Source organism: Neoarius graeffei, chromosome 4 (genome assembly GCF_027579695.1).
Source record: "Neoarius graeffei isolate fNeoGra1 chromosome 4, fNeoGra1.pri, whole genome shotgun sequence".
NCBI lineage: Eukaryota > Metazoa > Chordata > Actinopteri > Siluriformes > Ariidae > Neoarius > Neoarius graeffei.
Genome location: NC_083572.1, coordinates 116,413,886 through 116,440,179, shown reverse-complemented (window position 1 = coordinate 116,440,179; position 26,294 = coordinate 116,413,886). Strand labels below are relative to the sequence as shown.

The 26,294-nt window shown below is 46.3% G+C and overlaps 1 protein-coding gene across 13 annotated transcripts in view; it reads right to left on the bottom strand.

Annotated features, from left to right (window-relative positions):
- The window catches only part of itpr1a (inositol 1,4,5-trisphosphate receptor, type 1a), a 209,600-nt gene that overhangs the window by 84,152 nt on the left and 99,154 nt on the right, over nucleotides 1-26,294 (bottom strand). For 9 of the 13 annotated variants that reach the window (XM_060920238.1, XM_060920239.1, XM_060920241.1 and 6 more), the window contains 15 exons: nucleotides 26,120-26,274; nucleotides 21,918-22,017; nucleotides 21,198-21,358; nucleotides 14,464-14,605; nucleotides 13,883-14,041; nucleotides 12,255-12,427; nucleotides 11,962-12,081; nucleotides 11,242-11,436; nucleotides 10,840-11,091; nucleotides 10,609-10,750; nucleotides 10,362-10,509; nucleotides 9,248-9,577; nucleotides 9,088-9,142; nucleotides 4,421-4,586; nucleotides 4,147-4,317 (listed from right to left, as the gene is read on the bottom strand). In XM_060920238.1, coding sequence (XP_060776221.1) covers nucleotides 4,147-4,317; nucleotides 4,421-4,586; nucleotides 9,088-9,142; nucleotides 9,248-9,577; nucleotides 10,362-10,509; nucleotides 10,609-10,750; nucleotides 10,840-11,091; nucleotides 11,242-11,436; nucleotides 11,962-12,081; nucleotides 12,255-12,427; nucleotides 13,883-14,041; nucleotides 14,464-14,605; nucleotides 21,198-21,358; nucleotides 21,918-22,017; nucleotides 26,120-26,274 — 2,469 coding nt within the window. The remainder of the gene's footprint in view (nucleotides 1-4,146; nucleotides 4,318-4,420; nucleotides 4,587-9,087; nucleotides 9,143-9,247; nucleotides 9,578-10,361; nucleotides 10,510-10,608; nucleotides 10,751-10,839; nucleotides 11,092-11,241; nucleotides 11,437-11,961; nucleotides 12,082-12,254; nucleotides 12,428-13,882; nucleotides 14,042-14,463; nucleotides 14,606-21,197; nucleotides 21,359-21,917; nucleotides 22,018-26,119; nucleotides 26,275-26,294) is intronic. The other 4 variants (XM_060920240.1, XM_060920250.1, XM_060920243.1 and 1 more) reach the window with 1 other exon arrangement.

Genomic DNA, 26,294 nt, shown 5'->3' with positions numbered 1-26,294 from the left:
TATTAATTACTAATTAAACACCCTTAAAATAAATGACCCTATTCGAAGGAACTCCCAAATCTAATCAGTTCATCTGCTGGTTACAGTGATAATTCTGTATAAATCCGACAAACATTCAACCGCTGACTCGAGATATAGTCAAACCTCAGACAGATGGACAGACGGATGGATGGATGGACAACCAGAAGAGAGGATGGACAACATAAAGACAGGATGTGGCAGGAAATGAGTGCAGTTGGTGGAATACAATGATGTGTTAATCTTGTAAAGCTCTGCAGGAATAATTCCAATAATGTGAAAGTGTAATCGCATGGATTAAAGCAAAAAAAAAATCATCTGACTGAAAAAAAAAAGCTCCATGTCGTTGGCCCCTACCACATCAGCGATGCGTCAAATTTTAAACGTCGTGTTGTTCATTATCCCCTCGGCCCCTACTTACAGTACATTTACATCATTTTAACAATGACTAAAGCTAAGGCAAGACTCGACCATTGTCATTACTGGCTATAAATGATGAAACATCAAGTTTTCAGCGCAAAGTGCAAATTTATTTCAACAATACTTTAGTAATGCACAACAGTGGTTCAGAGAAAAGTGCAAGTGCAGTCGAACTTGAACCATGCTTTCAAAAGAGTGGAACAGAAAGAACTTGCAAGAAAAGTAAAGTGAAAGTTCACTTTTTCTGCTTCTTTGCAGTGAAGCCAAAGGCATCTAGTTTTTTGCCATTGCTTCCATAGACTTTTTTTATGGCAAACTACACAAAAGCACACACCTGCCATTTTCATCTTTTTGCACCATGAACTAAATGGCTTGCCATTATCGCCCATTTCATTTAGCCAAGCCCATCTCCACTTATTCTTTACCGTTTTGTCGATGTCTGACACATCTGTGCTTTCATTTAAAAGAAGCGCGTCCATGCTGGCAAAACCGAAAGTAATTTGACGCGCTCTAGTGATGGAAATCGAAGGGCCTGTCCGGTGGCCTTATACGCAGTACTCGAGTTGAGGGGGGATGTGGGGGGAGGCATTCCCCTTCTGAAATAAAAATCTCAAATCATCCCCCTTATAAAACGGCCATCCCCCCATCACATCCCTTGCGCCATTTTACCAATTAATGTGGAAATTAGCCTACAATTATTTTAACAAATATTACTACCATTTCAACATTAGAGGCTTTGCGCAGTGATAGCCTACATGTAGCCGGATAAAAAAGACGCATATTTATTTATTCGGTTGCACCTCTCATTCACACCTATACGGAGGTTTCAGTCACTGAAAACAGCTACTTTTGCAAACTCTGGGCAGAGTGGGGATTTCTGAAAACTCCATCTTCAGACACGCGTGTAAATCAGGAAAACGAAGCAGCAGTGGGCGAGAGGGCGCGCGCGAATATAATGAGTCATAGGTGAGAATCTTTCACCGAATGCCAATTGTCCCGGTTCTTCATGAAATCGCACGCGCACGCACAAATTCATTCGGTTAACTTTCAAATAACTGTTCTTGTGCACTTGCAACACCGGAGCCACTTTCTTGAATTTTGAGCTTCGGAGTATTCGCTTCTTTATCTATTTAATCAATTAATTTATTTGTCACATACATTAAATTACTAATGGAAAACATTAGTAGCCTATTTAAGCAATCGCTGTTTTCTCCGCTGTTTTCCGACCTTTTGTGCTTAGTGAATGAGACACTTCATTACACTCCACTGACCGACTTCCAATTCCGGACTTTTTTGAAAATGTAAAATATAGGCCTACGAGATGTTTTTTTGGGACTTAATTCGTGTTGCTCCTTCACTATTAATTTTTGAGACTGATGAGGCAGTAAATACTGTGGAATTATTTTCTCCTGACTATGAAGTTTGGCATCTTAAACAAGTGTCGGGAAATATTGCAGCCCGACTCTACAGCCTCCAATGTTTAAGCAAATTGCTGAAACCATAATGTTTAAAGATTAAATCGTAGGCTAATCAAACCAAAGAAAAACACAGCCCAGCGCTCGAAACTAACGGTGTCCCGATGTCCCGGGGACCATAAAAAATGTCATCGGGACACAAAATTATCATATCTGGGACAATCCCGGGACAATGGAAAAAAATAGATCTAGAAAAAAAGTTCTACATTAATATTATTTACAAAGCTGTAACACATACGTAGACATTCACCTAATTTGTCAATTTTAAAACGTTAACAGCGAAAAATACATAGTAGCTACACTTTCGATGCACCTGCATCCGTAGGCTACAGAGCAGCGCATTCTGTTCGAGAATCTTCGGCCGGTGTCCGCATTATATGGACTTGGAATGGAATTGCTACCGCACACGCTGCGCCGACTCTTGCCAGAACAAAAATGCTTAAGTGGTTGAAGCGGACCGACCGCGGGGAAGAAACTGAAAGCCCAGACATAACGTCTCCGGGACCTTCAGGATCCAAAGTGTCATCGCCTGGTCTGCAGGCAACGCTAGCAACTGAATGAACTGAATGAACACTGTTAGACACGTTATAAAATACAACAGCAATGATGTGGATGATATTGACGGAAGATACCGTTCAACAGAATAAGTGAGTTTTCTTGGTGTCTTTCTAGTTCAGAAAGTTTAGTCAGTCAGCAGCACAACTAGGCTCGGACCTGGCACTATGCTGATGTTGCTAACGTTTGCACCCGGCAGCGAAAGTTCATAAAATGGATAACGGAAAGTTCATAAAAATGGATAACGGTAATGGATAACGGAAAGTTCATAAAAATGGATAACGGTAATGGTGAAAATTATAAGTTGGCCTTATAAGTGCCAACAGATATTCAAGGTATAAGTAGATGAAATGAACATAAAAGGGGTCTTATTTTCAGCTAAAGTGTACTGCAGATGTAGGGAGTTGAAACATTTTCTGAATGAGCTAGTTGGCCCCTTTAAATAAACGGGTATCTATTCATACAGTGAGATCGCCAAAGTTTAATAAACTGAAAATGCAATAACTGTAATTTTGAAGTAGATGATGTATAGGACATGTGTCGCTTGTGTCTTGTGACTTATTGTAAAAATGATATAAAGGGTTCAAAATCGCATAGTTACAAATATAATAGTAACTTCATATGATGGGCGGCACGGTGGTGCAGTGGTTAGCGCTGTCGCCTCACAGCAAGAAGGTCCTGGGTTCGAGCCCCGTGGCCAGTGAGGGCCTTTCTGTGTGGAGTTTGCATGTTCTCCCCGTGTCCGCGTGGGTTTCCTCCGGGTGCTCCGGTTTCCCCCACAGTCCAAAGACATGCAGGTTAGGTTAACTGGTGACTCTAAATTGACTGTAGGTGTGAATGTGAGTGTGAATGGTTGTCTGTGTCTATGTGTCAGCCCTGTGATGACCTGGCGACTTGTCCAGGGTGAACCCCGCCTTTCGCCCGTAGTCAGCTGGGATGGGCTCCAGCTTGCCTGCGACCCTGTAGGGCAGGATAAAGCGGCTACAGATAATGAGATGAGATGAGACTTCATATGATAATATTAACCACTGGTTATTTCAGAGAGGAAAAAAATGGGGACACTATTGCTTCCATTCGGGACAATACAACACAGAATTCGGGACCACTGGGGGACACAAAGAAAAAAAGTTAATTTCGAGCCCTGACAGCCTTTCCAGAACGTTGTCTGCCGAAGCCTGTTTAACCTACAAAAGGCTTAATAGCAAAGGTCTTGCTGCAGCTTCAACTTTTCACCTGATCACTTTTCAATAGGCAAATATCATTATTACTACTACAAAAGGCTTAGTATTAGTAGTAGACAAGTAACCTAGTTGCCTAGTAGTAGGACAGCCAAATAGTTTCATCAGTGGCCCACGCCGAGCCTCCCCGGGACTAGACAGCAGCGGAGGCTGTATTTATTTATTTATTTAGGCCTATCTAGCGCAACAACTTATTCCTTTACATATACTCAAACACAGCACAAGAAAGGGTTCAACAACAGGCAATCACAGCAGCTTGGTGAAGTTCTAAATCACATCAGTGTCAGACCTATGGGCCTACACCCCCCCACCCCTTTTTTCCCTCGGATCTGCATCAATCTCATTATTGACCTTTAGCGCTCCCAGTTGACGGAAATCCGTCGTAGCGACGGAAAACTTTAATCCATGTAAACGTGGTTGTATGTAAATTGTATGCTGACCTTGTGATGTGTTTCCGTGGCGATGACCTCTCCTGTGTGCAATCCTGACTCTGACCCCTGTCTCTTATACACCCACAGTTCAGATTTCTCCACTATGGACCTCAGCTGGTCCAGATCAGCTTTAATCTGTTTATAATTCTCCACGTCCTGACTGGTGACCAGGAGCTGCACCTACACACACACACACACACACACACACACAGTTAATGGTTGAATAACAACACAGCTCACTAAAACATAACCTGTAGAGTGTGTGCGTGCGTGTGTGTGTTACTTGTTTGAAGGCCTGCAGGACCTCCTGTCTCTGGCTGAAATGTCTGAAGAGGAGGTGCAGAGCTCTGGACACTAAGGGAGGATAGTCATGCATGGTCAGGTGGAGCAGCACTCTGAGAAATGTCCGACCACCATGATCATCTAGATCCAGTGGGGTGTTTTCCTCACTGCACACACAGACACACACACACACACACACACACACACACACACACACCAGGTACATATACAGTGGTGCTTGAAAGTTTGTGAACCCTTTAGAATTTTCTATATTTCTGCATAAATATGACCTGGAATGGCCAAGTCAAAGTCCTGACCTTAATCCCATCCAAATGTTGTGGAAGGACCTGAAGCGAGCAGTTCATGTGAGGAAACCCACCAACATCCCAGAGTTGAAGCTGTTCTGTACGGAGAAATGGGTTGGTGGGTTTCCTCACATGAACTGCTCGCTTCAGGTCCTTTCACAACATTTGGATGGGATTAAGGTCAGGACTTTGACTTGGCCATTCCAAAACATTCACTTTATTCTTCTTTAACCATTCATCATCAGATTTTCACACGAGTCCTAAAAGTAGATAAAGAGAACCCAGTTAAATACAGTGGTGCTTGAAAGTTTGTGAACCCTTTCGAATTTTCTATATTTCTGCATAAATATGACCTAAAACATCATCAGATTTTCACACAAGTCCTAAAAGTAGATAAAGAGAACCCAGTTAAACAAATGAGACAAAAATATTATACTCGGTCATTTATTTATTGAGGAAAATGATCCAATATTACATATCTGTGAGTGGTAAAAGTATGTGAACCTTTGCTTTCAGTATCTGGTGTGACCCCCTTGTGCAGCAATAACTGCAACTAAACGTTTGCGGTAACTGTTGATCAGTCCTGCACACCGGCTTGGAGGAATTTTAGCCCGTTCCTCCGTACAGAACAGCTTCAACTCTGGGATGTTGGTGGGTTTCCTCACATGAACTGCTCGCTTCAGGTCATTCCACAACATTTGGATGGGATTAAAGGTCATAGGCAAAGGTTTTCAATTTATGCACATTTGAAACTTTATATGTTAAAAAACCCTCCGAATTTCTGTTCAGCTATTTTCGTGACCACTCGGCGCGTGACGTCATTCAAGACAAACAAACCACTTAAGTTGAGTCCACTTCCGTTTACTTGCATTGTCGTTCGGCTTGAGTGGAGACGTGCGTTCAGGAATTTCCAAAGAAAAATCCCCATGCCACCTGGCGACTTGTCCAGGGTGTACCCCGCCTTTCGCCCGTAGTCAGCTGGGATAGGCTCCAGCTTGCCTGCGACCCTGTAGAAGGATAAAGCAGCTAGAGATAATGAGATGAGATGAATGAAACCCCCATGCCTTATTGTTGTGCAGTGAACTGTAACAACGGGACCGGTTCAGGAAGAAGCTTTTACCTTTTTCCGAGAGAGGAATAGAGGCAGAGAGAGAGCGGATTGGCTCTTTCTGGAAGAGGAGAAGAGGCGGAGCAAGAGGGTTGGCTTTTTCTGAAAAAAGAGAAGAGGCGGAGCGAGAGGGTTGGCTTTTTCTGAAAAAAGAGAAGAGGCGGAGCGAGAGGGTTGGCTTTTTCTGAAAAAGGAGAAGAGGCGGAGCGAGAGGGTTGGCTTTTTCTGAAAAAGGAGAAGAGGCGGAGCGAGAGGGTTGGCTTTTTCTGAAAAAAGAGAAGAGGCGGAGCGAGAGGGTTGGCTTTTTCTGAAAAAGGAGAAGAGGCGGAGCAAGAGGGTTGGCTTTTTCTGAAAAAGGAGAAGAGGCGGAGCGAGAGGGTTGGCTTTTTCTGAAAAAAGAGAAGAGGCGGAGCGAGAGGGTTGGCTTTTTCTGAAAAAGGAGAAGAGGCGGAGCGAGTGGGTTGGCTTTTTCTGAAAAAGGAGAAGAGGCGGAGCGAGTGGGTTGGCTTTTTCCGAAAGAGAAGAAGAGGCAGAGTGAGAGGGTTGGCTTTTTCCGAAAAAGGAGAAGAGGCGGAGCAAGAGGGTTGGCTTTTTCCGAAAAAAGAGAAGAGGCGGAGCGAGAGGGTTGGCTTTTTCCGAAAGAGGAGAAGAGACGGAGCAAGAGGGCTGGCTTTTTCCGAAAAAGGAGAAGAGGTGGAGTGAGAGGGTTGGCTTTTTCTGAAAAAGGAGAAGAGGCAGAGCGAGAAGGTTGGCTTTTTCCGAAAGAGGAGACGAGGCGGAGAGAGTGGATTGTGTGCATGAAACAAAATCAAGCAGTCAAAGAAGAAACGGAGCAGCAACGCTCAAGCAAAAAGGAGAAGATTGGAGGGAAACATTTTTACTTTTGCTTGCAATTGACAAGTCAAGAATCCTGAGGGATCCTGTACAATCACTGTGGAAATGAGACAAAGGGATATTTCCTCACTTAGAGTCGGCTATAAATAGTATAATGCTGCGGATGGCAGACTAAAAGGGCTTCAAAAGGGCTCTTATTTAGTATTACGACGAAAGTAAGAATTTATCATAACTACCAGGATAAATCCTTTGGGTGCGAGTCTTGTTGAGGTCCGGGGTCACCGTGATCAGAGTCGGCCGAGTCGCTGTCCGATTCCGAGGCCGCACGGTCAAACCAGTGAGCCACATTCACCGATTGCTTCGCAACAGCCATAGGTTCATACATATATGGTTTCACCTCTCGATATTCAATTTGGAAAGTTCCTACTTCAAAATCGCTCTCACTTTCAGACATTTTACACAACCTCTCACGACCAAAGTCCGTACACGTGTGCTCGGTTCGCAGATAAACACAGAGCTGCTCCCAGTCTGTTTGGCTTGAATGACGTCACGGCGACGCGCCCTGGCGGTGAAAGTGAGCATAAGTGAGATGTAAACAAACCTTCGGAAATTGGGCAAAACAGTATATTTTAACCGTTTTATTCAATTTCAGGGTGCAAATTAGACACCAGGAAGACTGAATTCGCTTTTTGGGTCGTTCTTCTAGACAATAAAGTTGATATTCTACGTTTCACCTCTGACCCTTGCCTATGACCTTTAAGGTCAGGACTTTGACTTGGCCATTCCAAAACATTCACTTTATTCTTCTTTAACCATTCTTTGGTAGAATGACTTGTGTGCTTAGGGTCGTTGTCTTGCTGCATGACCCACCTTCTCTTGAGATTCAGTTCATGGACAGATGTCCTGACATTTTCCTTTAGAATTCGCTGGTATAATTCAGAATTCATTGTTCCATCAATGATGGCAAGCCGTCCTGGCCCAGATGCAGCAAAACAGGCCCAAACCATGATACTACCACCACCATGTTTCACAGATGGGATAACGTTCTTATGCTGGAATGCAGTGTTTTCCTTTCTCCAAACATAACGCTTCTCATTTAAACCAAAATGTTCTATTTTCATCTCCTCCATCCACAAAACATTTTTCCAATAGCCTTCTGGCTTGTCCACATGATCTTTAGCAAATTGCAGATGAGCAGCAATGTTCTTTTTGGAGAGCAGTGGCTTTCTCCTTGCAACCCTGCCATGCGCACCATTGTTGTTCAGTGTTCTCCTGATGGTGGACTCATGAACATTAATATTAGCCAATGTGAGAGAGGCCTTCAGTTGCTTAGAAGTTACTCTGGGGTCCTTTGTGACCTTGCTGACTATTACACGCCTTGCTCTTGGAGTGATCTTTGTTGGTCGACCACTCCTGGGGAGGGTAACAATGGTCTTGAATTTCCTCCATTTGTACACAATCTGTCTGACTGTGGATTGGTGGAGTCCAAACTCTTTAGAGATGGTTTTGTAACCTTTTCCAGCCTGATGAGCATCAACAACGCTTTTTCTGAGGTCCTCAGAAATCTCCTTTGTCCGTGCCATGATACACTTCCACAAACATGTGTTGTGAAGATCAGACTTTGATAGATCCCTGTTCTTTAAATAAAACAGGGTGCCCACTCACACCTGATTGTCGTCCCATTGATTGAAAACACCTGACTCTAATTTCACCTTCAAATTAACTGCTAATCCTAGAGGTTCACATACTTTTGCCACTCACAGATGTGTAATATTGGATCATTTTCCTCAATAAATAAATGACCAAGTATAATATTTTTGTCTCATTTGTTTAACTGGGTTCTCTTTATCTACTTTTAGGACTTGTGTGAAAATCTGATGATGTTTTAGATCATATTTATGCAGAAATATAGAAAATTCTAAAGGGTTCACAAACTTTCAAGCACCACTGTACATTCGAGAGGGACTTACTAGTGTAATGTGCTAAAATGAGGCAAGTATTAGTTTTATAAGACATTTTTTCCACAATTTTGATGAAATGATGTCATGACGTGATGCGGCTGTGACAGTGTGATGTGGTGTGATTATATGATGTCATGATACGATGACAATGATGTAATGACTTGATGTGATGAATATATGATGGCATGATGTGATGTCATTGTGACGATGTGGTGACTTGATGTGATTAGCTGATGATGTGATGATTTGGATGATGTGATTATATGGTGAAGTGGATGATGTGGTGATGTAATGAACTAGATTATGTGATGACATGATGACCTTGATATGATTACATAATGTAATATAATGATGTGATGATGTAATGACTGAGGTCATCACGTGATGTGATGACTTAGTGTAATGATGCAATAACTTGTATTTACAGTACACTGTATAAAAATGTCTTAAAAATTCTCACCTTCCTCCAAATATCCCTTCTGCCTGCTCCTCAATGTGCTCAAAGTCCAGTGCACCTAAACACAGTCAACAGCTTATTAACATACACACGTACTTACATACACACATACGGTACTTACATACACACATACGGTACTTACATACACACATACGGTACTTACATACACACTCACCCTGAACGCTGGCCTGTGATTCCGGGTTCATCGACGGCTCTGTCTGAGAGTTGCTCTCATCAAATTCACTCTTAAAGATACTCAGGAGGCATGAGATACGATAATCCAACCTCACGTTCAGAATAAACTGCAGTATCTCGATGATCTTCAGCTTGGTGTCCATCACCAGTATGTCCTGTTTCTGAGGTTCTGCTTGAGCTTTCACTGAGTCTCGGTCCGGAGAGTTACGGCTCGTGGCAGGGAGGAAGCCACTTCCTCTCAGGACCACCTGAGTCATCAGTTCACCCACACCATGGATGGACCGCATCACATTACTGCCTACACACACACACACACACACACGCACACAGAGGGGGGTGCAGTAACACTCATGTTAACTCACATTAACACTCAACATTACATGACTGTTGGGGAAAATGATTCACTGTGATTAAGGCTGAATTTAAAGAATCCACTTTGATGCACAACATTTCACCATCAGACTTTTTTTTTATTTCATCTTGCGTATCATTTACTGATTGGCTGAAAAATGTCTACTCTGGAAGTCCAGTGCCAGTGTGTGACCTTTAGTTGTAATGACAATATTTCCCCATGGCATTACATCTTGGTTCACAACGCACAGGTTTAAAGAACAACGTGGACATGAAGTGACCCGAACTGCGTCCCCATCCAGGGGTTGTCTCGGTTCAGTCCGTTTCAGGGAGCCGGAGTTCATTTGGAGTGTTCACATATGCACAAAAATGCTGACTAATCACTCTGGGTTCATCTGAGGGCTGAAAGGGACCGAGTGTGAAAACACCCTGAGTAACACTAGCGCACATGCTGTTAAAGGAAAATAATCAACTCCAGGTGGTAACAGTCACTCCACATCACAGCCGGCCGTATCACACCACCAAGTCAGATTCCCCAGGATGCATAAAAACCATGTTTATAATCGTATGTAATCAGACAGAACTGTACGATGTTTAATGTTTACAGATTCTGGGTCGTTTATGTTTTATTAAATCCCAGCTGTGCACAGGATGAGAGTTTCCTTCAGTATTATGCGAGTCAGAATTTTTTTTCACCCGAGCATGTTTAGATTTTTGTGTGCGTGTCTGACCTTTTCCTGGCTCTCGGTCCAGTTTGATGGAGAAGGAAGCGCTGACGTGAACACAGTCCAGGATGGCCAGCAGGATCTTGGTCAGCCGGAGCAAGTCACTGAAGTTATAGAAGCCAAAGTAGATTAGATTCCTGGCCAAGTTCACCACCTGAGAGGAGAAGCAGCAGAAGAGCAGGAAGGAAGATCAGCTGTCATGATGCTCTGCATCACATCAACGGGTGTGCGATATAAAAATAAAGAAACACACCTCGAACGTGAGTTTATTCTTCTCTTTGTCTGAAAAAGGGAAGCTCTGGCACACGACGTCACGCAGGTAGTTCTCCACAAACTCCATGGTCTGGGAAAACTTCTCCTTCACCTCGTCACGTGTTGTCCCGTCATTATCATAACTGAAAGGAGAAAACAAGCAGAATGCTGACTGGCTGAAGGACACGTCACGGAGCTGCTCGGGTCAAAGCGGTTCACATGTTTGACTCACTCATCAATGGAGATCTGGGACGGGATCTCGGACCACAGCCGGGCATATTTGACAGGTGTGACCTGCTCCTGGGGGTCACGGTCCACATGCATGTGCAACATCATGCGGCAGAAAGAGGCTCGGAGGTCAAAGGGCAAATCTTCATCCGACATGCAGCGTAATATCAGATCCACGTCTAGCTGAGCCGAGATCTTATTGATAGCCAAATACTGACGATCCAGACACATCCGAGCGAACAAGTTCAACTGGTACCTGACACACACACACACACACACACATTTAATACCCAAACTAACACATGTCTGTCAGCAGTAATTTGTGGGGTCCAAGCACCACTCACAAGTCATACCCCCATTGGCCAGTTCTGACAAAGTGCTTGAACTCCTAAAACAGTGTGTGTACCTGTAATAGCTGATCACTTCCTGGTCCTCAGTGTGCCCCTCTTTGGCATCCTGAGCGAGTTCTCTGATGCTTTTACTCTTTACCTCCCCGCTGCTGTCCTTCCAGAACAACCAAACCTCCTCCTCATCCTCCTCTTCCTCCTCTGCACTCTCCCCCAGCACCGCCCCCGCCACCTCAAACCGCGAAAGCACTAACCTGACACACACAGGGGAAAAAAACCTGATATACACACTAAGTCTATAAACACCAGACTATTTAACACTACAATATCACTGTATTAATAAATCGGCCAATTAAAAACACAAACGCGTGTGCTGACACAAAAGATCCGCAACTGTTCTTCCGTCTGGAGAAGTAGTTTTACAGATGTGTGTGTGTGTTCAGTAAAGAAGTTGGAGGACGTCTGTAGTATTTCACACAGGATAAGATGATCAGTGTATATATTACACACACGGGTGTGTCTTCATCATGTGTACTACACACACCTACTCATCTCAGATACATGGACAACTATTCCAATCTCAATAGAGCTTTAGGCAGATATTTCTGAGAACAAACAACATTCCACAGTAAAATTATTATTGGTTGCTTAAGAAACACAATTAGTAATAATATGTACTGTTTATAGAGAGACAGCAGTTATAACGAAGAGGAGATATAATGATGAGGAGTTATAGTTATAACGAGTGTGGGAGCACTGCGTGTAACTGCGTATAGTACTTAGTCTCAATGAGGATGTCCGAGTTTGCCGGATCCAGCACTGCGTTACAGATGAGCTCCTGCGTCACAGGGATGGATTTGTTCATTGATACACACAGATCTGATAGATAATCCAGGAACCTGAACACACACAGATTCACACAGGTAACAGTTACTACAGCGTTCCTGCAAAACACATTCCTGAAAAACTGCATTTATTCAGTCACTTATTCAGCTCCACCTTCATACAGGTCGCTCTGTAGGTGTACAGTTCATCTGGTATTGTCCCCCCCCCCCCCCCCCCCCACACACACCTGGGCTCTCTGTTCTTGCGAACCAGACTGACAAAGGTGTCAATCTCAGCAGCAGTGATGTGTTTCTCCAGTAATTTTCGGTTGTTGTGCAGCAGAGCTGTGATGGTGTCCTCCGCCAACACGTCATAACCGATCTGCTTCTGCATGAAGCGGAACTGCTTCGCTATGTACTCCTACGCGCTCACACACACACACACACAGTTTATTTATTATACTGTGCTTTCATATCTTTTAACAAATGGTTACTGAGACTGAGATTAAATCAGGGTTCTCCACGAGGGGTTTTAGAGGTGCGGGCCGCCCCCCTTTCTGTGATTCCCGCCCCCGTTTAATTTCTGCCGCCCCTTTACAAAAGGAAGAGACATCCCTTTGTTTTCTTTGTGACAGATAGCCTTTCTCTGTTGGAGTACCGACAACGCGACAACACCCGAGTGTGAAACTCGTGTGTGTGTGTGCGAGAGCGAGCAGCCCCTCCCCCACCCGTGCGCTGAGAGCAGAGACACAGAAAGGCACACAGAAAGGGCAGTATTTGCTCAGAGTGCACCCTCCAAACAACAGGGATTTACACGAAATCGGAAGGAGATATTCACAAAATTCTTTCACACTGAGTGCCACAAGGCTCTCCTGAACACGTTGATGTAATTTTTTTGTCTGTAGTGTAAAAAATGAGGACGCTAGAGCGAGTTAAAAACGAGTGACTTTTCTGATTTTGCAGTCACAGCGCTGCCACATTTATAATGGGAGTCTATGGGGCAGCGCGGCTGACCTCTCCTTACTTTCAGGCTTCTCATTTAAAAACTGCAGGGGTAATCGATAAGGGTCACTAATCTGTAGGTCGTTTATTTTAGACATATATCTAGTTATCTGTTCATTAGAAAAATGAGCCGTGTAGTCCGTCGGTTGAAATTGATCCATTTTGTATACGAGTGCAACAATATTCAGCTGTGTTGTTGACCGACAAGATGGCGGCGGTTTACATTCCAGCCGGGATTCGGTCCTGTGACTGCAAGAGGTCTATAAAACCGTATTAACTATACGCTGACTGGAAAAAATAATTTTTTTTAGAGAGTAAAGTACATTGAAAAGATGTTTTAACTATATAATATAGTTAAAACAACATCTTTTCAATGTACTTTACTCTCTAAAAAAAAATTATTTTTTCCAGTGGTGCCTGCAATTACATTTCCATTTCAAACAATGTCAGCTTTTGTGGAGCAGTGTGAATATAGTTAATACAAAAACTTTTCTGTACTTTTCTGTTCTTTTTTTGTAGTTTGCTAAATAAAAAATATTTTTCCAGTTCCATTTCAAACAATGTGTCTGAATATGATGTGTGTGTAATGTTTGATGTACGATGTGTTTTGTACCAGTCCAATTGATTCCTCTATTCTAAATGATTACTATTTGAGAGTATTTTATGCAAATGACATATGTAAATTTATACAAATTTGTTTCAAGGTCATCCGATTGACCCCCACCCCCCTATATTTTCAATCCGTGGAGAACCCTGTAAATAGAGTGGTAGTTGTGGGTGGAGTCTCTGAGACTGAGATGAGATGAATGTTAGCTGTGGGCGGAGCTCCGACGAGTGTTAGCTGGGGGTGGAGGTTTGTGGAAGCTGGTGGTACCTGGTTTTTGCGGTAGTCCTGCTGTGAATGGCGCAGAACTCTGTAGCAGAGGCGACAGATATGACGGAAGGGGGTGTGGCGTTGGTCTGCCAGCTCCTCCAATCGCAGCATAGGACCATCACCGCTATCAGTGAAGGGGGCCTGTAGGAGCTTGAAAATCTGACCAAACCCAGGACACAGACATCAGAACTGATAAGAAAGGCTTGATGGGAATGTTCTGAAGATAAAGATCTGACATGCTGCTGCTCACAGAAACCTGGCAAACTCCAAATCACTACACACAACTTAATCTGCTCACTCTCTCCAGCTGGAGTGTTTTTGCCCAATGCCATGCCGTGGGTAGAGGGCGTGGCATAGAGGGTTGGTGAAAGGCATGATATAAATTAAACTTGCTGTTTTATTTATTTACTTACTCTGTCGAATAAAAGCATTAAATAGAATGTGTGGTAAGGGTTACTGTCAGCTGACACGGGGATTAATTTTTAAATACTGTAGCAGTATAAAAGGTGCGAATGTAAAATATTAAATATTGATGACCAGGAGACAAGAATCAGTGTTTAGAGACTCGGTGCAGTGTGTACCTGCTTGAGAATGTTCTGCTCCCTCATGAGTTTCTGTCGCTCTCTGTTGGGTTTGTTCACGGTGATCTCCAGGACGTCCTGAGCGCTGTTGGGAATATCCACCACAAAATAGACCAGGTCCTCCAGCAGCTTTGTCACCGCCCTGAGGGTGAGAACGCAGAGGAGTGAATACGACGAGTGGGTCATTAAAGAGAAGATACTCTTAGACATTTTCCCCTGAGGAGCATCATCAGCACCCATCAGCAGAAGGACAGACAGACAGGCGTATGAGCGAGCAGGAGGACAGACAGACAGGTGTATGAGCGAGCAGAAGGACAGACAGACAGGTGTATGAGCGAGCAGAAGGACAGACAGACAGGCGTATGAGCGAGCAGAAGGACAGACAGACAGGCGTATGAGCGAGCAGAAGGACAGACAGACAGGCGTATGAGCGAGCAGAAGGACAGACAGACGGGCGTATGAGCGAGCAGAAGGACAGACAGACGGGTGTGAGCGAGCAGAAGGACAGACAGACGTGTGTGAGCGAGCAGAAGGACAGACAGACAGGTGTATGAGCGAGCAGAAGGACAGAAAGACAGGCGTATGAGCGAGCAGAAGGACAGACAGACAGGCGTATGAGCGAGCAGAAGGACAGACAGACAGGCTTATGAGCGAGCAGAAGGACAGACAGACAGGCGTATGAGCGAGCAGGAGGACAGACAGACAGGTTTATGAGCGAGCAGAAGGACAGACAGACAGGTGTATGAGCGAGCAGAAGGACAGACAGACAGGCGTATGAGCGAGCAGAAGGACAGACAGACAGGCGTATGAGCGAGCAGAAGGACAGACAGACAGGCGTATGAGCGAGCAGAAGGACAGACAGACAGGCGTATGAGCGAGCAGAAGGACAGACAGACAGGCGTATGAGCGAGCAGAAGGACAGACAGACAGGCGTATGAGCGAGCAGAAGGACAGACAGACGGGTGTGAGCGAGCAGAAGGACAGACAGACGTGTGTGAGCGAGCAGAAGGACAGACAGACAGGTGTAGGAGCGAGCAGAAGAACAGACAGACGGGTGTATGAGGGAGCAGAAGGACAGACAGACAGGTGTATGAGCGAGCAGAAGGACAGACAGACAGGTGTATGAGCGTGCAGAAGGACAGACAGACAGGTGTATGAGCGAGCAGAAGGACAGACAGACAGGCATATGAGCGAGCAGAAGGACAGACAGGTGTACGAGCGAGCAGAAGGACAAACAGACGTGTGTGAGCGAGCAGAAGGACAGACAGACGGGTGTATGAGCGAGCAGAAGGACAGACAGACAGGCGTATGAGCGAGCAGAAGGACAGACAGACAGGTGTATGAGCGAGCAGAAGGACAGACAGACGGGTGTATGAGCGAGCAGAAGGACAGACAGGTGTATGAGCGAGCAGAAGGACAGACAGACAGGTGTATGAGCGAGCAGAAGGACAGACAGACGGGTGTATGAGCGAGCAGAAGGACAGACAGACGTGTGTGAGCGAGCAGAAGGACAGACAGACAGGCGTATGAGCGAGCAGAAGGACAGACAGACGGGTGTATGAGCGAGCAGAAGGACAGACAGACGGGTGTATGAGCGAGCAGAAGGACAGACAGACGGGTGTATGAGCGAGCAGAAGGACAGACAGACGTGTGTGAGCGAGCAGAAAGACAGACAGACAGGCGTATGAGCGAGCAGAAGGACAGACAGACAGGCGTATGAGCGAGCAGGACAGACAGACGGGTGTATGAGCGAGCAGAAGGACAGACAGACAGGTGTATGAGCGAGCAGAAGGACAGACAGACAGGTGTATGAGCGAGCAGAAGGACAGACAGACGGGTGTGAGCGAGCAGAAGGACAGACAGACGTGTGTGAGTGAGCAGAAGGACAGACAGACAGGTGTATGAGCGAGCAGAAGGACAGACAGACGGGTGTATGAGCGAGCAGAAGGACAGACAGACAGGTGTATGAGCGAGCAGAAGGACAGACAGACGGGTGTATGAGCGAGCAGAAGGACAGACAGACGGGTGTGAGCGAGCAGAAGGACAGACAGACGTGTGTGAGCGAGCAGAAAGACAGACAGACAGGCGTATGAGCGAGCAGAAGGACAGACAGACAGGCGTATGAGCGAGCAGGACAGACAGACGGGTGTATGAGCGAGCAGAAGGACAGACAGACAGGTGTATGAGCGAGCAGAAGGACAGACAGACGGGTGTGAGCGAGCAGAAGGACAGACAGACAGGTGTATGAGCGAGCAGAAGGACAGACAGACGGGTGTATGAGCGAGCAGAAGGACAGACAGACAGGTGTATGAGCGAGCAGAAGGACAGACAGACGGGTGTATGAGCGAGCAGAAGGACAGACAGACGGGTGTGAGCGAGCAGAAGGACAGACAGACGTGTGTGAGTGAGCAGAAGGACAGACAGACAGGTGTATGAGCGAGCAGAAGGACAGACAGACGGGTGTATGAGCGAGCAGAAGGACAGACAGACAGGTGTATGAGCGAGCAGAAGGACAGACAGACAGGCGTATGAGCGAGCAGAAGGACAGACAGACAGGCGTACGAGCGAGCAGAAGGACAGACAGACGTGTGTGAGCGAGCAGAAGGACAGACAGACGTGTGTGAGCGAGCAGAAGGACAGACAGACGGGTGTATGAGCGAGCAGAAGGACAGACAGACGGGTGTATGAGCGAGCAGAAGGACAGACAGACAGGCGTATGAGCGAGCAGAAGGACAGACAGACAGGCGTATGAGCGAGCAGAAGGACAGACAGACAGGCGTATGAGCGAGCAGAAGGACAAACAGACAGGCGTATGAGCGAGCAGAAGGACAGACAGACAGGCGTATGAGCGAGCAGAAGGACAGACAGACGGGTGTATGAGCGAGCAGAAGGACAGACAGACGGGTGTATGAGCGAGCAGAAGGACAGACAGACAGGTGTATGAGCGAGCAGAAGGACAGACAGACAGGTGTATGAGCGAGCAGAAGGACAGACAGACAGGTGTATGAGCGAGCAGAAGGACAGACAGACAGGTGTATGAGCGAGCAGAAGGACAGACAGACGGGTGTGAGCGAGCAGAAGGACAGACAGACAGACGTGTGTGAGCGAGCAGAAGGACAGACAGACAGGCGTATGAGCGAGCAGAAGGACAGACAGACAGGCGTATGAGCGAGCAGAAGGACAAACAGACAGGTGTATGAGCGAGCAGAAGGACAGACAGACAGGTGTATGAGCGAGCAGAAGGACAGACAGACGGGTGTATGAGCGAGCAGAAGAACAGACAGACGGGTGTATGAGCGAGCAGAAGGACAGACAGACAGGTGTATGAGCGAGCAGAAGGACAGACAGACGGGTGTATGAGCGAGCAGAAGAACAGACAGACAGGCGTATGAGCGAGCAGAAGGACAGACAGACGGGTGTATGAGCGAGCAGAAGAACAGACAGACGGGTGTATGAGCGAGCAGAAGGACAGACAGACAGGTGTATGAGCGAGCAGAAGGACAGACAGACAGGTGTATGAGCGAGCAGAAGGACAGACAGACAGGTGTATGAGCGAGCAGAAGGACAGACAGACAGGCATATGAGCGAGCAGAAGGACAGACAGGTGTACGAGCGAGCAGAAGGACAGACAGATGTGTGTGAGCGAGCAGAAGGACAGACAGACGGGTGTATGAGCGAGCAGAAGGACAGACAGGCGTGTGTATGAGCGAGCAGAAGGACAGACAGACGGGTGTATGAGCGAGCAGAAGGACAGACAGGCGTATGTATGAGCGAGCAGAAGGACAGACAGACGGGTGTATGAGCGAGCAGAAGGACAGACAGACGGGTGTATGAGCGAGCAGAAGGACAGACAGACGGGTGTATGAGCGAGCAGAAGGACAGACAGACGGGTGTATGAGCGAGCAGAAGGACAGACAGGCGTGTGTATGAGCGAGCAGAAGGACAGACAGACGGGTGTATGAGCAAGCAGAAGGACAGACAGGCGTATGTATGAGCGAGCAGAAGAACAGACAGACGGGTGTATGAGCGAGCAGAAGGACAGACAGGCGTATGTACGAGCGAGCAGAAGGACAGACAGACAGGTGTACGAGTGAGCAGAAGGACAGACAGACAGGTGTATGAGCAAGCAGAAGGACAGACAGGCGTATGTACGAGCGAGCAGAAGGACAGACAGACGGGTGTATGAGCGAGCAGAAGGACAGACAGGCGGGTGTATGAGCGAGCAGAAGGACAGACAGGCGGGTGTATGAGCGAGCAGAAGGACAGACAGACGGGTGTATGAGCGAGCAGAAGGACAGACAGGCGGGTGTATGAGCGAGCAGAAGGACAGACAGGCGGGTGTATGAGCGAGAAGGACAGACAGACGGGTGTATGAGCGAGCAGAAGAACAGACAGACGGGTGTATGAGCGAGCAGAAGGACAGACAGACGGGTGTATGAGCGAGCAGAAGGACAGACAGACGGGTGTATGAGCGAGCAGAAGGACAGACAGGCGTGTGTATGAGCGAGCAGAAGGACAGACAGACGGGTGTATGAGCAAGCAGAAGGACAGACAGGCGTATGTATGAGCGAGCAGAAGAACAGACAGACGGGTGTATGAGCGAGCAGAAGGACAGACAGGCGTATGTACGAGCGAGCAGAAGGACAGACAGACAGGTGTACGAGTGAGCAGAAGGACAGACAGACAGGTGTATGAGCAAGCAGAAGGACAGACAGGCGTATGTACGAGCGAGCAGAAGGACAGACAGACAGGTGTACGAGTGAGCAGAAGGACAGACAGACAGGTGTACGAGTGAGCAGAAGGACAGACAGACGGGTGTATGAGCGAGCAGAAGGACAGACAGGCGTATGTATGAGCGAGCAGAAGAACAGACAGACGGGTGTATGAGCGAGCAGAAGGACAGACAGGCGTATGTATGAGCAAGCAGAAGAACAGACAGACAGGTGTATGAGCGAGCAGAAGAACAGACAGACGGGTGTATGAGCAAGCAGAAGAACAGACAGACAGGTGTATGAGCGAGCAGAAGAACAGACAGACGGGTGTATGAGCAAGCAGAAGAACAGACAGACGGGTGTATGAGCAAGCAGAAGAACAGACAGACGGGTGTATGAGGAAGCAGAAGAACAGACAGACGGGTGTATGAGCAAGGAGAAGAACAGACAGACGGGTGTATGAGCAAGCAGAAGAACAGACAGACGGGTGTATGAGCGAGCAGAAGAACAGACAGACGGGTGTATGAGCAAGGAGAAGAACAGACAGACGGGTGTATGAGCGAGCAGAAGAACAGACAGCCAGGTGTATGAGCAAGCAGAAGAACAGACAGACGGGTGTATGAGCAAGCAGAAGAACAGACAGACGGGTGTATGAGCAAGCAGAAGAACAGACAGACGGGTGTATGAGCAAGGAGAAGAACAGACAGACGGGTGTATGAGCAAGCAGAAGAACAGACAGACGGGTGTATGAGCAAGCAGAAGAACAGACAGACGGGTGTATGAGCAAGCAGAAGAACAGACAGACGGGTGTATGAGCAAGCAGAAGAACAGACAGACGGGTGTATGAGCAAGCAGAAGAACAGACAGACGGGTGTATGAGCGAGCAGAAGAACAGACAGCCAGGTGTATGAGCAAGCAGAAGAACAGACAGACGGGTGTATGAGCAAGCAGAAGAACAGACAGACGGGTGTATGAGCAAGCAGAAGAACAGACAGACGGGTGTATGAGCAAGCAGAAGAACAGACAGACGGGTGTATGAGCAAGCAGAAGAACAGACAGACGGGTGTATGAGCAAGCAGAAGAACAGACAGACGGGTGTATGAGCAAGGAGAAGAACAGACAGACGGGTGTATGAGCGAGCAGAAGAACAGACAGCCAGGTGTATGAGCAAGCAGAAGAACAGACAGACGGGTGTATGAGCAAGGAGAAGAACAGACAGACGGGTGTATGAGCGAGCAGAAGAACAGACAGATGGGTGTATGAGCAAGCAGAAGGACAGACAGACAGGTGTACGAGCGAGCAGAAGGACAGGCAGACGGGTGTATGAGCGAGCAGAAGAACAGACAGACGGGTGTATGAGCGAGCAGAAGAACAGACAGACGGGTGTATGAGCGAGCAGAAGAACAGACAGACGGGTGTATGAGCAAGCAGAAGGACAGACAGGCGTATGTATGAGCAAGCAGAAGGACAGACAGACAGGTGTACGAGCGAGCAGAAGGACAGACAGACGGGTGTATGAGCAAGCAGAAGGACAGACAGGCGTATGTATGAGCGAGCAGAAGAACAGACAGACGGGTGTATGAGCGAGCAGAAGGACAGACAGGCGTATGTACGAGCGAGCAGAAGGACAGACAGACAGGTGTACGAGTGAGCAGAAGGACAGACAGACAGGTGTATGAGCAAGCAGAAGGACAGACAGGCGTATGTACGAGCGAGCAGAAGGACAGACAGACAGGTGTACGAGTGAGCAGAAGGACAGACAGACAGGTGTACGAGTGAGCAGAAGGACAGACAGACAGGTGTACAAGCAAGCAGAAGGATAGACAAACGGGTGTATGAGCGAGCAGAAGGACAGACAGACGTGTGAGCGAGCAGAAGGACAGACGGACAGGCATATGAGCGAGCAGAAGGACGGACAGACAGGCGTATGAGCGAGCAGAATGGCAGACAGACAGGTGTATGAGCAGGACACACAGACAGGAATATAAGTAGAAGGACAGACAGACAGGTGCAGTGTGTTACCTTCTCTCATTCTGGGTGATGGTTCCCTTCTCTAGTTTACCAGCGATGGAGGCCAAAACTTTACTGGCGTCATTGGCAAAGTCCAGATCCCGGACCTCAGCTGGAGACACGGGGACAATAGCGAACGCTTCCTTATCCTCCTTCAGGGGAGACGTCCCAATCTGATCGGGTTAGAATGAAAGAGAAACATGAATAACACGCAGCTCTCTTTATTATAAAGCTCAAACAGAGTTCATTAATCTCCTTCATTAAGGTGTGTAATGATGTAAACTGGTCAGATTTAAAGTATGAGAATTTCCAACAGGCTCAGACAGTCGCGTTAACGCCACGTTCACACAAAGCAACAGGCGAGTGTCCTTTTCTGCACGTGTGCGACACGGAGCTGCGATTTAATTAAATTTACACTGAGATTTTTCCACATAAAGGGCAAAAGCCTGTCTCCAATGATCCCATGGTGTGTGGGCCGACATTTATTCGGTTCCCCTTGAGCAGTTTTGATTCCTGCCTGTAATTAGTTTCCTTTTACTGTTTAAATGGAAAAATTTAATAAAATATTGTAATCATAATTACATTAGTAATATTTTGGCTGGTATTCTCGTCTCAGTTTTCCCACTTATGTGCATCACATGACTGAGATATCTCTCTCACTCACACACACACACACACACACACACACACACACACACACACACACACACACACACACACACTCTCACTCACCCTGAGCATGACAGGTTTCTCCTCCTCTTTGTCTATGGGGTGGTTGGTGCTGTGGACCCATGTGTTTGTACAAAGGTGTCTGAGCCTCACATACGAGTTCCTAACACACACACACACACGAATAACCGATAATACAGATTTGAAGTTAAAACTATAATGATGTTCATATAAATTCCTGTAACACACACAGCACTGTGAGACTCCGTTATAGAAGAGTAATGATTTATAATCACACTCTCCGGTGACACACAGATGAGGATGGGGTTCCCTTTGAGTCCGATTCTTCTCAAGGTTTACTCCTCATGTCGTTTCAGGGAGTTTTTCCTCACCACCGTCACCTCAGACTTACAGTGGTGCTTGAAAGTTTGTAAACCCTTCAGAATTTTCTATATTTCTGCATAAATATGACCTAAAACATCATCAGATTTTCACACAAGTCCTAAAAGTAGATAAAGAGAACCCAGTTAAACAAATGAGACAAAAATATTATACTTGGTCATTTATTTATTGAGGAAAATGATCCAATATTACATATCATGAAAGCAGCTCAGCAAGAGGTGAAACACTGCGTGAGGGAAGCTAAGGACAGCTACAGGAGAAAGGTGGAGCAGAACCTGAAGGAGAACAGCATGAGGGAGGTCTGGGAAGGTGTGAAAACCATCACAGAAGAAGAAGAAACCTTTATTTGTCACATGCACACTTCAAACACAGTGAAATTCATCCTTTGCATTTAACCCATCTGAAGCAGTGAACACACACACACACACCCAGAGCAGTGGGCGGCCGCACTAGAGCGCCCGGGTAGCAGTCAGGGGTTCGGTACCTTCCTCAAGGGCACCTCAGCCCAAAGCCACCCCACATTAACCTAACTGCATGTCTTTGGACTGTGGGGGAAACCGGAGCACCCAGAGGAAACCCACACAGATGCAGGGAGAGCATGCAAACTCCGCACAGAAAGGCCCTCGCCGGCCGCTGGGTTCGAACCCAGAACCTTCTTGCTGTGAGGCAACCGTGCTAACCACTACACCACCGTGCCACAACACAAAGACCAGAGGCGTTGAGGGGACAGTGGAGAGGGCGAATGAGTTGAATGACTTCTTCAAGTGGCTGGTGGCTGTGGCTGGACAGCAAGCTGGACTGGACTTGCAACACCAACCACTTGTACAGGAAGGGACAGAGCAGGCTGTACTTTCTGAGGAGGCTGCGGTCCTTTAACATCTGCAGGAAACTCCTGTGGATGTTCTATCAGTCTGTGGTCGCCAGTGTCCTGTTTTACACCGTAGTGTGCCGGGGGGGCAGCACATCCAAGAAGGACACATCCAGGCTGAACAAACTGATCAGGCGGGCCGGCTCTGTGGTCGGCATGAAGCTGGACTCTCTGGTGACGGTGGCAGAGAAGAGGACTATGGACAAACTACTGAACATCATGGACGATGCCAGTCACCCTCTGCACACCGTCAGCAGCAACCAGAGGAGCCTGTTCAGTGCCAGAATGCTCCTTCCCAAGTGCAGGACGAACAGACTCAAAAACTCCTTTGTCCCTCACGCCATCAGACTGTACAACTCCTCTCTGGGGGGGAGGAGGGGGAACAGGAGGACAGAGGACGGGAAGGAGCAGTAGCCTAGCCTGACAAAAAGCAATATTGGATGATGTGCAATATAAATGTGCAATACCTCTCCTACTGGCTTTTTTTCCCCCCATATCTTATTCTTTTTTATATTTGTATATATGGCGGCACGATGGTGTAGTGGTTAGCGCTGTCGCCTCACAGCAAGAAGGTCCGGGTTCGAGCACCGTGGCCGGCGAGGGCCTTTCTGTGTGGAGTTTGCATGTTCTCCCCGTGTCCGTGTGGGTTTCCTCCGGGTGCTCCGGTTTCCCCCACAGTCCAAAGACATGCAGGTTAGGTTAACTGGTGACTCTAAATTGACCGTAGGTGTGAATGTGAGTGTGAATGGTTGTCTGTGTCTATGTGTCAGCCCTGTGATGACCTGGCGACTTGTCCAGGGTGAACCCCGCCTTTCGCCCGTAGTCAGCTGGGATAGGCTCCAGCTTGCCTGCGACCCTGTAGAACAGGATAAAGCGGCTACAGATAATGAGATGAGATGAGATATTTGTATATGTAAATACTTAATTTAATTTATCTAGAAGTTTTTCTCTATTTTCTATTCTCTGTTTATCCTGTAATGATGCTGCTGGAATTTTAATTTCCCTGAGGGAACCCTCCCAAAGGGATCAATAAAGTTCTATCTAATCTAATCTGTGAGTGGCAAAAGTATGTGAAGCTCTAGGATTAGCGGTTAATTTGAAGGTGAAATTAGAGTCAGGTGTTTTCAATCAATGGGATGACAATCAGGTGTGAGTGGGCACCGTTTTATTTAAAGAACAGGGATCTATCAAAGTCTGATCTTCATAACACATGTTTGTGGAAGTGTATCATGGCACGAACAAAGGAGATTTCTGAGGACCTCAGAAAAAGCGTTGTTGATGCTCATCAGGCTGGAAAAGGTTACAAAACCATCTCTAAAGAGTTTGGACTCCACCAATCCACAGTCAGACAGATTGAGTACAAATGGAGGAAATTCAAGACCATTGTTACCCTCCCCAGGAGTGGTCGACCAACAAAGATCAATCCAAGAGCAAGGCGTGTAATAGTCGGCGAGGTCACAAAGGACCCCAGGGAAACTTCTAAGCAACTGAAGGCCTCTCTCACATTTGTGAATGTTAATGTTCATGAGTCCACCATCAGGAGAACACTGAACAACAATGGTGTGCATGGCAGGGTTGCAAGGAGAAACCCACTGCTCTCCAAAAAGAACATTGCTGCTCATCTGCAGTTTGCTAAAGATCACGTGGACAAGCCAGAAGGCTATTGGAAAAATGTTTTGTGGACGGATGAGACCAAAATAGAACTTTTTGGTTTAAATGAGAAGCGTTATGTTTGGAGAAAGGAAAACACTGCATTCCAGCATAAGAACCTTATCCTATCTGTGAAACATGGTGGTGGTAGTATCATGGTTTGGGCCTGTTTTGCTGCATCTGGGCCAGGACGGCTTGCCATCATTGATGGAACAATGAATTCTGAATTATACCAGCAAATTCTAAAGGAAAATGTCAGGACATCTGTCCATGAACTGAATCTCAAGAGAAGGTGGGTCATGCAGCAAGACAACGACCCCAAGCACACAAGTCGTTCTACCAAAGAATGGTTAAAGAAGAATAAAGTGAATGTTTTGGAATGGCCAACTCAAAGTCCTGACCTTAATCCAATCGAAATGTTGTGGAAGGACCTGAAGCGAGCAGTTCATGTGAGGAAACCCACCAACATCCCAGAGTTGAAGCTGTTCTGTACGGAGGAACGGGCTAAAATTCCTCCAAGCTGGTGTGCAGGACTGATCAACAGTTACCGCAAACGTTTATTTGCAGTTATTGCTGCACAAGGGGGTCACACCAGATACTGAAAGCAAAGGTTCACATACTTTTGCCACTGACAGATATGTAATATTGGATCATTTTCCTCAATAAATAAATGACCAAGTATAATATTTTTGTCTCATTTGTTTAACTGGGTTCTCTTTATCTACTTTTAGGACTTGTGTGAAAATCTGATGATGTTTTAGGTCATATTTAAGCAGAAATATAGAAAATTCTAAAGGGTTCACAAACTTTCAAGCACCACTGTAATCATTAGACATAAATTTATATCTAAATCTGATTTCTGTAAAGCTGCTGGGTGACAGCTGACAGTGTTATACTGCAGTCTAACACACATTATCACTCTCCTGCAGTCTTCAGAAGTAAACACTAAACAGCTGACAGGGTAAAATGTGTACTCAATTTTTTACTTTGAAAACAATAAAATAACTTCATAATAATACAAAGTACATAAAAAGTGTATTTATTCACAGTGCTAAGTGTCATTGTGGTGAAATAACTGATTTATTTTCAAAATGAGATAATAATCAGCAGTGAAGATTTAATACAATAAAAGGTTTCATAGGGAATTCAGCAAAGCTGCTTAATTATCACTGTATACAAACAAAATTTAATTGAACTGAATTAATACTGCAGTGAGTAACAGGAGTCTGAGGGAAATTTAAAGACAGTTATTTTTGGAAATGTGGAAGATTTTATCCTGAAGTAAAGACACTGAAGTGTTTGTCGTTTGTTCTAAGAGCGCACTAATGATACAGTCTGTATGTACCTGGGCACCAGTGAATCCCCCCCTCTCAGAGTGGTAGGGTCCAGTTCAAAGATGGAGGAGATGTCATTACCATCAGGAACAGACACCAGCGTGTACATGACCTTATCCTGCACATTCCGTACACGTGCTCGCAACACTTCCTGTTCAGAGTCCAGCTGCAAAAACAAATCAGATT